This window comes from Erinaceus europaeus, chromosome 2 (genome assembly GCF_950295315.1).
Source record: "Erinaceus europaeus chromosome 2, mEriEur2.1, whole genome shotgun sequence".
NCBI classification, from domain to species: Eukaryota; Metazoa; Chordata; class Mammalia; order Eulipotyphla; family Erinaceidae; genus Erinaceus; species Erinaceus europaeus.
Window position 1 is genome coordinate 13,020,540 of NC_080163.1, and position 14,976 is coordinate 13,035,515.

Sequence of the window (14,976 nt, forward strand, 5' to 3'; positions counted from 1 at the left end):
CTTATAGCAAGAGCCAAAGTACTAGGCAATTAAGAAAGTGGAGATCATATATATATATATATATATATATATATATATATATGTATATGTATAGATGTATATGTGTATATATATATATATAGATAGAAAGAGTGGAATGTTGAATTCTGTCAGCAAAAATAAACAACTGTGGTTTGAGAATAATCTTCTCAGAGTGAAGCCTGCCTTACAAATACACTAATTTCACTTTTCTTTTATTTTCTTTTCAGATTCCTTGTAGTTGGAAAAGTTGAATTACCTGCTGATTCAATGAAGGCTATAGAAACAGAAGAAGGAGAGGCACAGTGGGAAAATACAAATATGAATAGGACATGCATGACATTTCCCTACTTTACTTTTTTTTCTTTTTCTTTTTGTTTCAGGGTTCTCACTGTAGCTCAGTGCCCTGCACAACTTTTTTTGTTTTTAATGTATGTGTGATAGAAGATAAGAGAGAGGAAAAGGGCCGGGTGGTGGCACAACTACTAAGCAAAAGGACCCACATAAGGATCAAGGTTCGAGTATCCGGTGCCCCACCTGCAGGGAGGACATTTTACAAGTGGTGAAGCAGGTCTGCTTTCTCTTTCCTCCTCTGGCCTATCCAAAAAAAAAAAAAAAGGGAAAAAATGGCCTCCAGGAGCAGTGGATTTATACTGCTGGCACCAAGCCACTATAATATCCCTGGAAATGAGAAAGATGGAGAGAAAAAGAGAGAGAAGGAGGAGGAGGAGAGAGAGAGAGAGAGAGAGAGAGAGAGAGAGGGAGAGAGGAGAGAGGAGAGAGGAGAGAGAGAGAGAAAGGAGACAGGTCCACTGTTCTGCTAGTTTTGCCCTGTTCAGGCGGGTTCTTAGGGCTTGGATCTGGGTCCTTGAGCTTGGGAATGTGTGCATCTCACTCTAGGAACGAAGATACCACCCACATTCCTTGGTCTGGTCTATTTTTAAAGGCTGAATTCTTTTAAAAATATAAAACACTCATATTATGAAAATTCAGTTTAGGATTGAGAGAATGACTTCCTCACCCACCACAGCCCACTGTCTCTTTTGGCTTCTGCAAAAATACAAATAACTCCCCCAAATATACCTTCTACAGGGGAAAGAAAGAAAGAAATGCTATATGTGTAACATTATCTTGAAGGAGCTCTTCCTAAAACTATCAACCCACCTGACTTTCCTATTGTTCAGGTTAGCATACTAAATGCCTTTCCTATGAAATTAGGTGACTGTTTCTAGTCTGTAAAAAAGCATTATGTTCAAAATCATTTTCAGGTTAAAGGACTTATTTTGAAGACACTATAGATACTGAACTCACAACAAAGTTCATTAAGAACACTTTTAATAAACATGGAAAAACTAAACCTGTTTTCCTTCTTACAGTATTTCTTTCCATGATTTCTACTCACAAGTGCTGAAAATAGGCAAAGGGGGTGCTTTGCCTTAATTAAAACACACCATCAAAGTGATTTCGCTAAAAAAATGGCAGTGAAACTCCACGTTACCCATTAGTATTTTGTTTGTATTAATGAGAAGGCAACACTGACAACCACAACCTATAAAACACATCATTACTGGAGAAGCTTCACAAATCGTTTCTCCAATTAGAAATTCCAAGATTTCAAGATTGCTAAAAAAAAGAAAAAAAAAAAGTTCAGTGAGGTTGACTGACTTCTGCCTGAATATTTCCATTTTCTTCCAAAAGAGAGACAAAAACACAACCCTGCTCTAACCAAACATCTTGAGAATGTTAGAAAAAACTTGGAGGAGACAACTTTTTGGGCATCACTGACCTGCGGACTTTTCCCTAGTTATCTCTACACATCATTACAAATATGTTCAAAGGCAACAAACAAAATACCGTTTTGGAGGCTTCAAACTATTCTGATGAAGACTAGCCTAGTCCAAATCAATCCAGCCCCCTCCCCCCATAATAATAATAATTCTCCCGTCAAACGCTTAAAAAAAGAAAAGCCACTCAGTACAATAGCAAAATCATCAAAGACCGCACAAAACTGTGTTCAGGCACAGACATACACCTAAAAAAAAAGAAAAAGGAAGAGAGAAAGAAAGAAAGAGAGAAAAAGTCTCTTAATGCAGAAAATTATCTTATAATAAAGAGTGGGCTTCTTTGGGGGGGAGGGGAATAAGGATCCATTAGCTTGTGATCTAGTAGGAAGATCACTCTTTCTTCTTGTAGGGTGAGTCGACTCTACTGGAAGCTGCCACGCCATTTTCAGTTCCTTTTCTGGAAGACCTTCCTTTAGTCCGTTTCTTCTTCACATTGGGGGCCTGCAAAGCCGGATCCTCCCCTACCCACCTCTGCACGTGGGCATGGAATAAATTCCACGTTATGTACGCCTGGATGGTGCAACTGGATGCCAGGACTGCTAGCTTGGCTGCCAACACGTTCACGTTTCCGGAGTGGGCATCTGGGGTCTGGCTCTGTTCATCCAATAGGTGAAACCCCACTGTCACTACCGACACGATCAGAGTGGCCAGGCGGCCCAGGATGAAGACGATGGCCCACAGGGACAACTCCTTCTGGTACTTCTCCTCACTGGAATAGAACAGGTCCCAGATGTGGGAGAGGAACTCCACGAAGTAATGCAGCATCAGCAGGCCCAGCCCCAGGTGGTTCAGGTAGAGGAGATAGACGGCGGCGATGTGGAACAGGTGCAGGCCGATGTAGACCAGCTGGCGGGGCAGCTCCTGCTGCTTGGTCCTCTGGAAGTAGAGCTCGGGGAAGGCGTGGCACCAATAGGCCAGCTGGGAAATGTAGAAGAACTTCATCTGGAAGGTCATCAGGTCTTGGGAGGGGGCCTGCCACATTCGCTGGGGCTCGGACAGGCGGGTCTCGGAGAAGAGGATGAAGGTGCCCCAGATGCAGGAGACCAGGTAAAAGATGCTGAACTGACCCGACTCGTTGAAGCGGCTCTGTTTCACTTTGGGGAACTGGCGGCGCCGGTGGATGCGGTCCAGCACGTATTCCTGCACCGTGGCATGGAAGATGATGACCACCAGCATGTAGAAGAACACGGTGGCCAGGTCCTTGATGCCGTACTGATATAGGAACCGGGTCGAGGAGGAAGAGGAGGAGGAGGAGGAAGCAGAGGAGGCTGCTGCCGGGGTCATCAGGGAGGTCTCCACCACCGGCAGGGGGACCCCGTGCTGCAACGTGATGAAGACGATCGAAGCCTCGGTGGTGGCCTCGAACATAAGCCCCAGCACGAACAACATGCCCAAGCAGGCCACGAGGTCCGCGTGGTTCTGCAGGATGAATTCGTGGCTCAGCACCGGTGGGTGCTTGCTGCCCTTCTTGCGGAATGCCATAGTGGCGCTGGCTGCCCAGGACTGAAGCTCCCTGAGAGCCTGGACAGCCAGCAGGCCAGTGGCTGCAGCCTCCCTCCCACCCTCCCTCCTTCTTCTCCCTGGCCCCCGCTCTGGCCTCACCGCCCTGCAGCAACCGCCATGGCCGAGCAGCAGCTGCAGCTACACGAACAGCTCACAGGCCTCCCGGGCTGGGCGTGGGGGGGGGGGGGGGAGGGCACTGCACGGAGCATGCGCGCCGCTGACTCGGCCCAAGTGGGGAAGGAAATGGAGCGGCGCGCGCAGCCCAGGTGAGCGCCTGGACCACCCCACCTCCCCGCTTCCCTCCCCCCTCCCCGCAAGGTCAAGGTGCTGCAAGGCGGTACAGCTGCTTACCCGCAGAGCCCTGCATGGGCCGGGGCATTGTCGCCTTCACATCTGGACCATGGGAGGAGCCAGCCCGCTGGGTGTTTATCTGCAGGACCACAATACTAGAAGCATACATAGAGCAGAATAGTCTTGGTTACAAAAAAAAAAAAAAAATCTGCTTAAGCACCTTCTTATTCAGAAAGCCTTCTCTGAATTCCCAAAGGAGGAGTGAAAAAGTAATGTATCTCCTCCACTCTGGCTGACCTTACAGCACCTCTAGTTTACTGGGATCCTAGTTCTTTTCAAATTATGTTGCAGCTGCAAGCTGATATTGCTATCCCCTTAGAAACCTGGGGTCAAATTAAAGAAAGGCGGGTAGGGGCAGGTAGCATAATGGTTATGTGAAGGACTCTCATGCCCTGAAGTCTCAGGTTCAATCAATCCTCCACTCCAATCAATCAATCAGGTTTAATCAGTCATCCTCTCAGTCAGTTCTCAGGTTCAATCAATCCTCCACTCCACCAAAAGCCAGATAGTTGATCACAGTGCTGTGATCTCTATCTTCCTGTGTACCTCTCTTTCATTAAAATAAATAAAATGTTTTAAGAGAAAAAAAAAGAATAGTCCTGATGATTCTTTTGGATGGACATTACTGATCCGGTGCCAACTTAAATTCATATATACAGATATTAAATAAAGAACCATGCTCTTATAGTTCAGATTTTTTCACGGTGTTGTTTTCCTAAGCACTGAACATCAATGCAATAATTGTAGTGCTAGCTGTAATATTACTAGTAGGAATGATCCGTATTAGTATATTCTATAGATAATATATAGATAACAATGTTAATAAGGATTGATTTGACAATGATATAATAGTCAAATGATGTTAAATGAATCAGAATAACTATATATAATATATATTACATAGTAATTACTGATTTTATTTCTTTACATTTTTATTTATTATTGGATAGAGACGGAGAGAAATTGAGAGGAAAGGGGGAGATAAAGAAGGAGATATATAAAGAGATGTCCATAGCCCTGCTTCATCACTCAAGAAGCTTTCCCCCTGCAGGTGGGGTCCAGGGCCTTGGACCTAAATCTTTGGGCAATGTAGTTGTGTGTACTTAACCAGGTGCATCACTGCCTGGGGATTATTGATTTTAAAATGCTTATTTATTTATGTTGAATAGACAGAGAAATTAAGGGGCAACAGGGATATGAGAGACAGAGAGAGAGAAGGAAGGAGGGAGGGAGGGAGAGAGAGAGACAGAGACAGAGAGAGAAACAGAGACACCTGCAGCACTTGTGAAACTTCTCCCCTGCAGATGGAGAGAGGAAGTTTGAACCTAGGCCCTTGTGCTCTGCAATGTGTGCACTCAACCAGGTTCACCTGCCCCATAATTAAATACAATCAAACTCAGAGTATTTAGTATTTATCCAGTTTTATTTTAAATATTTTTATTACAAAGGTAATCTTTCTAAAGAACCTAATGTTATATCTTTCCTAAAGACAGACTTGCTTGTTTCTTTTTGCTTATCTCTGAGGGATATCTTTGGAGCTAGACAACACCACATCCAGTTGCCTTTAATTATTCTTTTTTTTTTTTTCCTTTCTGGAAGGAGAGAGAGAGGGAAGGAAGGAGGGAGGGAGGGAGGGGAAGAGAGAGAGAGAGAGACCGAGACCTTAAGCATTGTTCATAAGCATTCCACTTATGAAGCTTCTCTAAAAAGTAGAAAGCAGGAGGCTTAAACCTGGGCCCTGGAGTATGATAATCTTTTTTTTTTTTTTTTTTTTTTTTACTTTGAGACAGAATGAACCAGAACCATCACTCTCAAATAGTCAGTGCCAAAGAGAGAACTCAAGACCTAAGGCAAACCATTCCTGTGTTCTAGTTCAGGCTCCTCTGCCTAAAATAATCTCCATCCTCCTCCTCCTCATTGCTAAATTAACAGAGGAGAAACTGATCACAGAGAGCTGAAATAATCCATCCAGAATTACCACACAGCTAGTAACTGGCAGTGCATCAAACAGTTTAACTCAGTCTGAATCTGGCACATTTGCTCTCCAGCCAGGAGCTTCACTACTTACAGCTCCTCAATCACCCCCAGAAATAATGTATTCACACAGTTGCAAAGAGGACTAAAAACAACTCCCCCATTAGCTATGGGAATGGCAGTGGTGATGACAGCATCTAGTCAGTAATTGCATTTGTTGAATTTGAAAAGATGGTATGATATCTGGAAAGGGAGAACTATTGGCAGTTCATGTGAAGGTCTTATGGCTACAAATCCTGTAACTAAATTCCCGCTCCCTGGAAGATAAGAAACTCATCATCTGTTATTATGATATTTCCACTTAAGTCTGCTAAATTCCATATATGAGAAAACAAAACAAAAAAAATAGTGTGAATGCCTTCCCCACCTCATATTTCATATCTTCGAATTTCTCTTTGAATCCAGAGCGCTTTTCTTGTTTTCTGTTTCTCACTGGACTAAAGTGTAATCTGCAGTGTTAACGTTTGATTTGTGAAGGATATCTTTCAGAAGAGAAAGTGCTACAGGGCCTAAAGAGAGGATACACTTTCAGTCTGGAAAACCTAGTTGCCCTTTGTCAAAACTCCTCTGTTACTTCACCCCGACAAAGGAGGCAGGCCAGCAGGTGTGAGCATTCTGTTCAAGATCGTGAACAGAATTGTGATCAATAGTCAGTGTGTCTGCAATTCCTACAAAGGTCAACAACTGTACATAGAAGCAGCTGTGGGATAAGATTCTAAATTCAGAAAAGTGCCTACACATTTGTCGAGGGAACAGAATGACTTTCCTGGGTGGTTCTTTATCAGATCATCCTATTTTTTATTTATAAAAAGGAAACATTGACTAAACCATAGGATAAAAAGGGTACAACTTGAGACAGTTCCCACCACCAGATCTCCAGATCTCCAGAGCTCTAATGCACTGTCATTTCTTTGTATTCCCAGGCTGCTATTTCAATTCTTTAAAATAAAACATTTATTTATTCATTCATTCATTTCCTTGTGTTGCTCTTGTTTTATTACTGTAGTTATTATTGTTGTCATCATTTTTGGATAGGACAGAGAGAAATGAAGAGAGGAGGGGAAGACAGAAAGGGAAGTGACTCCCATGCAGATGGGGAGCCAGGGGAGGGGCTCCAACCTATATCCTTAAGCTGGTCCTGAGCTTAAACCACTGCACTACCCCCCAACTCCCAGTTACTGCAATTCTTGACTCTGACAGCTCAATTATGAAATGCATGAGGTATTATAAAACAGAAGAGCAAATTTTAGAGCATGAAAAAAGAAAATATTAAATTTGTTGGACAATTATGAGAAATCAAGAAACAGTGCCTTTGTGTCAAGTTTACTCAAGAAAGTACATATGTGCTTGTCTAAAACTCATCATAAGTTTAGAAATAGAATTCTCCAGTCTTCTTCTAGGCATAGACAATATAACTGATCATTTTGTGACAGCAAACTCAATATAAAAATACACCTGTTATTTCCTCACTGAGACTTCTTTTAATATTTGTGATTAACATGATTTTTTGACAGGCGTACAAACTGTGAATCTGACAAATAATGCCTAAAATAAAATCATAACAAGGTTAATAGCACAGTTATCTATCCATAGGTGTGAAAATTATCTTATTAATAAAGAAAGGCTGTGGAAAAAGGTGGTGTCACACCCAGTAAAGGGCACATGCTATGTGCAAGGGTCTACCCATTAAAGCCTCTGGTTCCCACCTGAAAGCAGGAGGCTTCAGGAACAGTGAAGCAGTGTGGCAAGAGTCTTTCGTTCTCCCTCTATCTTTTTATTACATTTATTTAGTTATTGGATATAGACTGTCAGAAATCAAGAGGAAACAGGGTAATAAAGAGGGAGGGATGGAGGGAGGGAGAGAGGGGGGAGAGAGAGACCTACAGCGCTACTTCACCAATTGCAAAGCTTTCCACCTACAAGTGGGGTACCAGGGCTCAAACTCTGGTCCTTGAGCATTAAAATATGTACACCCAACCAGGTGCACCATCAACAGGTTCCTCTCTCTTTCTCTTTATCTCCTCCTTCCTTCTCAAGTTCTCTTAGTCTCTATCTAATAAATGCATAAACAAATACATTTTAAGAAGAAAAACAAAAAGGCTACTAGAAGTTACTTGAAAAACTGTCTCCTAGACAGGCTGGGAGTATGGATCGACCTGTCAATGTCCATGTTCAGCAGGGAAGCAATTACAGAAGCCAGACCTTCCACCTTCTGTATCCCACAATGATCTTGGGTCCATGCTCCCAGAGCGATAAAGAATAGGAAATCTATCAGGGGAGGGGGTGGGGTACGGAGTTCTGATGTTGGGAATTGTGCAAAGCTGTACCCCTCTTATCCTATGGTTTAGTCAGTGTTTCCTTTTTATAAATAGAAAATTATTTTAAAAAATCCTACTACCTTTCCAAAATGTCTAGCCCTCAACAATATAATGCTCATAAAATCTATCATCTAGGAAATCAGGGGGCGGGTGGTGGTGCACTTGGTAGAGTGCACATGTTACCATGCATAAGGACCAGGGTTCGAACCTCTTTTCCTCACCTGCAGGGAGAAAGCTTTGCAAGTGGTGAAGCAGTGTTGCAGGTGTCTCTCTGTATTTCTCCCTCTCTATCTCCCCTTTTCATCTTGATTTATGACAGTCTCTATCCAATAAATAAATAAATATAATAAAATTTTTGAAAAATATGAAAAGTTAGTAATCCAGGAAGACATAAAATGAAAAATTAGATTAGACAAATCAAATGCATGAAACCAATATTGGGTTTAGCTGGAACTATCATTATGTCACTTCACTTGGTATTGTCATTGTCACAGACCAGTAGCTAACTGGACTCTTAAGTATGAGTCTTCTAAATAAACTGGCAGATAATGCATAGCCTGTATGAGCTATCTTTCGCCATTGTATCCTCTCATCTTCATTGTGAAAGTGGTCATGAGTCTTTCAATTCTATGGTCTGCTGAGGTAGGAAACACAGTTGCCACTTCTAAATAAGAAGGGACTATTTCTGGCTAAATTTTTGATAGCCACATTCTTTCCCTTGGAAAAAAATAATAATTTTCTTCTGTATGAAGTATGCAGAATCCTCTCCCAGTGTAAAGAGAAGTCTCATGCCAATATAGCAACAGGATCCTGTTTATCCCGCAGGAACTTGTAAACTAAATTAGATCCAGGCACAGAATTCCTTAGGACCTTTCCTTGGTTACTGTTTCTTCCTTTCTTTCCTCCTCTTTCTTTCTTTCTTTGCTTCTTTTCTCTCAACTTTCTTTCTTTAGAGTACTATCCAGCTCTGGCTTCTGGTGGTGTGAGGGATTACAGTTAAGACCTTAGACCCTCAAGCATGAGCTTCTTTGCATAACCTTTTATACTATTTGCCTCATATAGGTACTCTTGATCTAAGGACATATGAACAAAAGAAACAGGATTTCCGACTCCCCAAGATAAAGGTGAAGGAAAAATAAAATAGAAAAGTTGCTGGATCTTTCATCTAGACCCATATTTCTCCCTGAAAATGATGTTACATTTTTTGTCCTTTGAAAGCACAGCTCAAATATTATAAGTTTATTAGTATGCACTGTGTGCATTTCAAAAGGTAAAAGACCTTACAGTAAATATCCAATGTTGATATTTTCACACTAATATTTGTTTGTTCCAGTGATGTTAATTATGGAACATTAAGTATGCTGTGATACATCAAAGAGTTACTATCCCACCAAAAACTTTACAGTGGGACCAAAAGAGGAGGAAGAGGATGAGTTCTGGGTATCCTCAACAGTCTTTGGTCAAATATCTTTCAGACTGCCATATTGATTTTATTATGAGAAACATTTGATTAGAAAAACAATAGAAAGCTCCATGGTAACTTAATAACAGTATTTTAAATAAGCAAATACAGTTATATCTTTCTATTTCTTTATTTAAAATCTTTTTTTTATTTAAGAAAGGAGACATTAACAAAACCGTAGGATAAGAGGGGTACAGTTCCACACAATTCCCACAACCCGATCTCCATATCCCATCCCCTCTCCTAATAACTATTTTTAAAGGATAAATAAAGGCTAAAAAATTAAAACAGACTTATTATATTTATTGCATCTAAGAGAGGGCATTTGACTTGAAATGATGAGACGGAGACAGAGAGAAAGAGAAAACCCAGACTATCGCTCAGGTATAGATGGTGCTGGGATTGAACCAGGAACCTCAGATGCATATGTGCAGCACTCTCTGGAGTGCAATGTAATTTTTAATGGCTTTATTTTTATCTTTCATGCTATGATTTCTATCAAAAACAGATACATTTATGGAAAAATTTAGTTGAACTTATGAAAAAGTTTGCTAAAACTGCAAAATTTAGCTACGTCTTTTAAATTACATGTGCCTTTTAAAAACAATTTGGCAAGAGACTATAAATTGACATTGATTCTATTTTTTTTCCAAAGTAGTAAAATACTTTGGCAAGACTTGATGCACAAGGACAGTGGGGAACAGACAGGAAATGAAAGTGGACTGGGCATGTTGTATTGCACGGAAGCAGTGGGCTGGGGGAAAGAAGAGAGAGGAAGGGGTGGGAGAGAACTGTCGCTTCCTCATGCATAATGAAATTGTACTCATAGATCAATGAGTGTGCCATAAAGCAGTGACTACTTCAGTACAAAGAAGGAAATTAAGAAGAAAAAGAAGGAGGAGGAGGAGGCGGAGGAAGAAGAAGAGGAGAAGATCGAGATCTGATATACACGTATGTTCAAAGCATCACTAGTTATAATAACCAAAATGTGGAAACAGCCCAGATGTCCTACAATAAATGAGAAGTTAAGAAAATGCTGATGCATATGGTGTAGCAGCAGGTTCAGGGACTCAGAACGGGATGGGGGGGGGTCTACTAAGTAGAGATTAGGGATTAAGTCCTATGTTGGAATAATATGATGGTTTGGGGAGAGGCTAGTTAAGTGCACATAGTACTAGGTTCAAAGACCCACACAAAGATCTAGATCCAAGCTCTCAGCTCCCTACATGCATAGGGAACACTTCACAAGCAGCAAAGCAGGTCTGCAGGTGTCTCTCGTTCACTCTGCCTCTCTATATACCCCTCCTCTCTTAATTTCTCTATGTTTTATCACGTAAGGCAGGAACAAAAAGGGGAAGATAATGGCCACCAGGGGTGGCAGGTTTGTAGTGCTGAGCTTGAGCAAGCTCCATCAATAACCCTGATGGCAATTAAAAAAAAAAGAAATAAAAAATAAAACAAAAGAAACTGTACATATGTAGCAATAACAATGCTCTAAAGCATTGCTTCTCTCAATAAACTGAAAACAAGAAGAATAAAGAGAAGCAACAGAGGAAGAAGATGAAAAAGGAGGGGAGGAGGGGGAGGGGTGGAGAAAAAGCAGCAGCCCCAGATGTGTTGGTTCAAAAAATCAAAGCCATTTCATTTTAAATCAGTGTTTATGATTAGCAGTCTTAATTGACTAAGATCTCAAAATACTTAACTCCATGAAACAACACATATTACAGTTTTACTTATGCATGAGATAATGAACTCTTGAGAGATCTGGCTGGTTCAAACACTCTTGAATAATTCAATTAAAGTTATATTCATTGCATTTATAACTTCTAGGACAGGTTTAACAATGGGATTTTAGCATTATATGCAATATAGCTAGATAGTAACAGAAAAAGGACAGACTTCAAGATAACACTTTCAAATTCTATAATACCTATTTCAGATGTATTTTTATTAACACTGCAAGTAAAATAATATCAAACTTTATCCAAGGACAAACTCCTGGAATAGGTTAGTAGAGGTGGTCTCTCACTAACACGATTACAATAAATAATAATTAAGGGGGCTGGGTGGTAGACACCTGGTCAAACACACACATTACAGTGCACAAGGACCCGGTTTGAGCTCCTGGTCCCCATATGCAGGAGGATAACTTCACAAGTGGTGAAGCTGTGTGCTGCAGGTGTCTCTTTGTCTCTCTCCCTCCCTATCACCCCCTTCCTCTTGATTTATTGTTGTCTCTATGCAATAATTAAAGATAGCACATTTTTTTAAAAGGATAATAAATTAAAAAATTGGTCAGTCATTTCTTTTGGCAAGTGCTACACCAACTGAGCAAAACCAACCATATAAACCATATAAACTCACCCTTATGAATCTTGTGCCATACTTCGAATCTGAGGATGTAGACGTTATAGGTATGCAAACTCCAGAAATCTAGTGGATGATATTAGGAAAGGAAAATGGAACCTGGATGTGGATGGCTAGTTCATTGTCCTCTTTTTTATTATTGACAAAATAATGGTTTATAGGATTGTAAGATTACAGTGTTATAGCTCCACATTGCAATGAAGTTCTCTTCCCTCATCCCCTATCACATAGTATTCATAACACTCTTTGGACTGTATGATTGTGTGGTCTACAGCATGAAGGCTCCACTGGACGGGAGGTTGATGAATCTGTCAAAAGACCTAATTTCATAGTATTGTCTAATTGCATCCCAGGTGTTCCACTCCCCAATAAAGTCCCCAAAGCTAGATATAAACCAGGTCCCCTGAGATAGAGCATATGTTCACGTGTGCCCATAAGCCAGGGAAAAATATATACCTGAAAGCAGAAGTACACAGAGTCTGCAGAGAGTATCACCCTCCAACACTTCATCTGCACTATTACAGCCTTTAGGTCCATGATTGTTGAACAATTTGTTTGGCTTTGTATGTTAACTATCTTTTCAGCCACCAGGTTCCGGATGCCAGCATGATGCCGACCAGACTTCCCTGGACTGACAGCTCCACCAATATGACTCAGAGCTCCACTTTCCCAGAGCCCCACCCTACTCGGGAAAGAGAGAGGCAGACTGGGAGTATGGATTGACCAGTCAATGCCCATATTGAGCAGGGAAGCAGTTACAGAAGCCAGACCTTCCACCTTCTGTGTCCCACAATGACCCTGGGTCCATACTCCCAGAAGTATAGAGAATGGGAAAGCTATCAGGGAAGGGGATGGGATATGGAGATTGGGTGGTGGGAATTGGGTGGAGTTGTACCCCTCCTATCCTATGGTTTTGTTAATGTCTCCTTTCTTAAATAAAAAAAATAAAATACCTAATTCCTATTTGATAAAAACAGTCCTGTCCCTGATGCTGTCTATAGAGATTTCAGAATTCCTTAACCCTTCTGGGATTTGTACATAAAAAAAACAACAAATGGAAGTGGAGAGCCTAGGAAAGTAAACAGAAGGGGGTGGGATGACAACCTGAGGACAACACCTGGCCTATTTTCCACAAAACAAGCTGCTTTAAATCTGGGAATTCCAAGTGAGAATAGGACTTCCCAGTCTGTAGGAGAGAAACTGTAGAGGAAGTGACAAAGAGGAACCAGGGCAGAACATTATAACTCACCTATAAGTTGGTGAAAGGCTGCTAAAAAAGGAGAAAGGAGAATGGAGCAGTGCCAATAAATTACGGATCCTACCATGATGCCAACCTGACTTCCTGAGGTAGCCGACCTCACCAATATGTCCTGGAACACACCCCCACCTCCCCAGATCCCTGCCCCACTAGGGAAAGACAGAAACAGACTGGGAATATGGATTGACCTGTCAATACCCATTTCCAGTGGAGAAGCAATTACAGAAGCCAGACCTTCCACCTTTAGTACCCCATGAAGATCTTTACTCCATACTCCCAGAGAGATAAAGAAAAGGGGAGCTTCCAGTGAAGGGGATGGGATATGGAACTCTGGTCGTGGGAACTGTATAGAAGTATACCTTACTTATTCCACAATCTTGTCAATCGTTATTAAATTGTTAATAAATAAATAAAATAAAGAAAAAAGAAAGTAAATAGAGGATCATTTTAGTATTATTGTTGTTGTATTCCAGTGCTGAGTCAGTGGACTCAGGCATCTGTCTACAACAATCACTTAGACATCTCAACAGTAGCAACTTCCCAGGAGCTACTGCTTCTCTGACAAAAATCATTGATGACAACAGGTAACATGGAATAGACTGAGGAATTACTCGTCATTTTTCTTCTTTTTTATTGCTGCCGGGACTATCTCTAAGACTCAGTGCCTGTCCAGCAAATCCATTGTCCCAGTGGTCATTTTATCTGATAAAGACAAGAGATATTGAGAGAGACGTTAGTTGGGAACAGAGATGAATGAGAGACACCAGTAGCACTGCTTCACCTCTCCTGAAGATTCATCCTTGCAGGTGCAGATTGAAGACATAATCTCAATCCTTGCACATGGTAAATTGTTTTCTAAAAGGTGGTGGTGGTGGTGGTGGTGGTGTGTGGGGGGGGGGGTGCAGGGAGGCTTAACCCTGGATCACATGAATGGCAAAGTAAGCACACTGTTTGGATAAACTACTTTGCCAGCCCTTGACTTCTATAATTTGTATGATTAATTCTAAAGGAATAAGCATAATCTGTCACTGATAAGATAAAATGGTTGGAGATGACAGGTGCAAAATGTAACAGTGATAATAACACAACACAAATAGTGAGAGCATTGCAATTAGCTCCTAGAATTGCACCTCTTGTAATTAGAATTGTCAATTTTTAAAATCCATATCCCATCCTTTCCCCTGATAGCATTCCTATTCTTTATCCCTCTGGGAGTATGGAACCAGGGTCATTATGGGGTACAGAAGGTGGAAGACTTGGCTTCTATGATTGCTTCCCTGCTTAGTGTGGGCATTGTCAGGTTGATCTCTACTCCCAGCCTATCTCTCTCTTTCCCTGGTGGGATGGGGTTCTGGGGAAGCAGGGCTCCAGGACACATAGGTGGGGTCTTCTGCTCAGGGAAGTCAGGTTGGCATCATGTAAGTATCTGGAACCTCACTTTTTCACTGACTATCAATACTTTGAGAATCACTTCTGCATGTGGTCATTCACCCTAGGCAAAAAGTGGACATTTAGGCATTCCAGATCACTCACAGACCAATACCCGCCACAAGGTCTTTGGAAGAACTAAACAGTCTTCTAAAGAAGAGATACACATGGCCCACAGACACATGAAGAAATGCTCCACTTCACTTATCATTTGAGAAAGGCAAATTAAAACTTCGCTGAGATAGCATCTCACACCAGAGAGAAGGGTTTCCATCAACACACCAGGAAATGGCAGGTTCTGGAGAGGTCGTGGAGAAAAGGAAACTGCTTCACTGCTGGTGAGAAAGGAAACTGGTGCAGCCCCTTTGGAAGACTATGGATCCTTAAACAAGT

The 14,976-nt window shown here is 41.5% G+C and overlaps 1 protein-coding gene across 1 annotated transcript; it reads right to left on the reverse strand.

Moving 5' to 3' along the window:
- Positions 1 to 1,336: 1,336 nt before the first annotated feature.
- TRAM1L1 (translocation associated membrane protein 1 like 1) lies at positions 1,337 to 3,539 on the reverse strand. Its single transcript, XM_007525484.3, has one exon. The coding sequence runs from the start codon at positions 3,342 to 3,344 to the stop codon at positions 2,193 to 2,195; it is 1,152 nt and encodes a 383-aa protein (XP_007525546.2). The 5' UTR covers positions 3,345 to 3,539; the 3' UTR covers positions 1,337 to 2,192.
- Between the last annotated feature and the right edge of the window lie 11,437 nt (positions 3,540 to 14,976).

Excerpts from the sequence above, each read along its gene's own strand:
- TRAM1L1 (XM_007525484.3), bottom strand. The coding sequence starts at position 3,344 with ATGGCATTCCGCAAGAAGGGCAGCAAGCACCCACCGGTGCTGAGCCAC.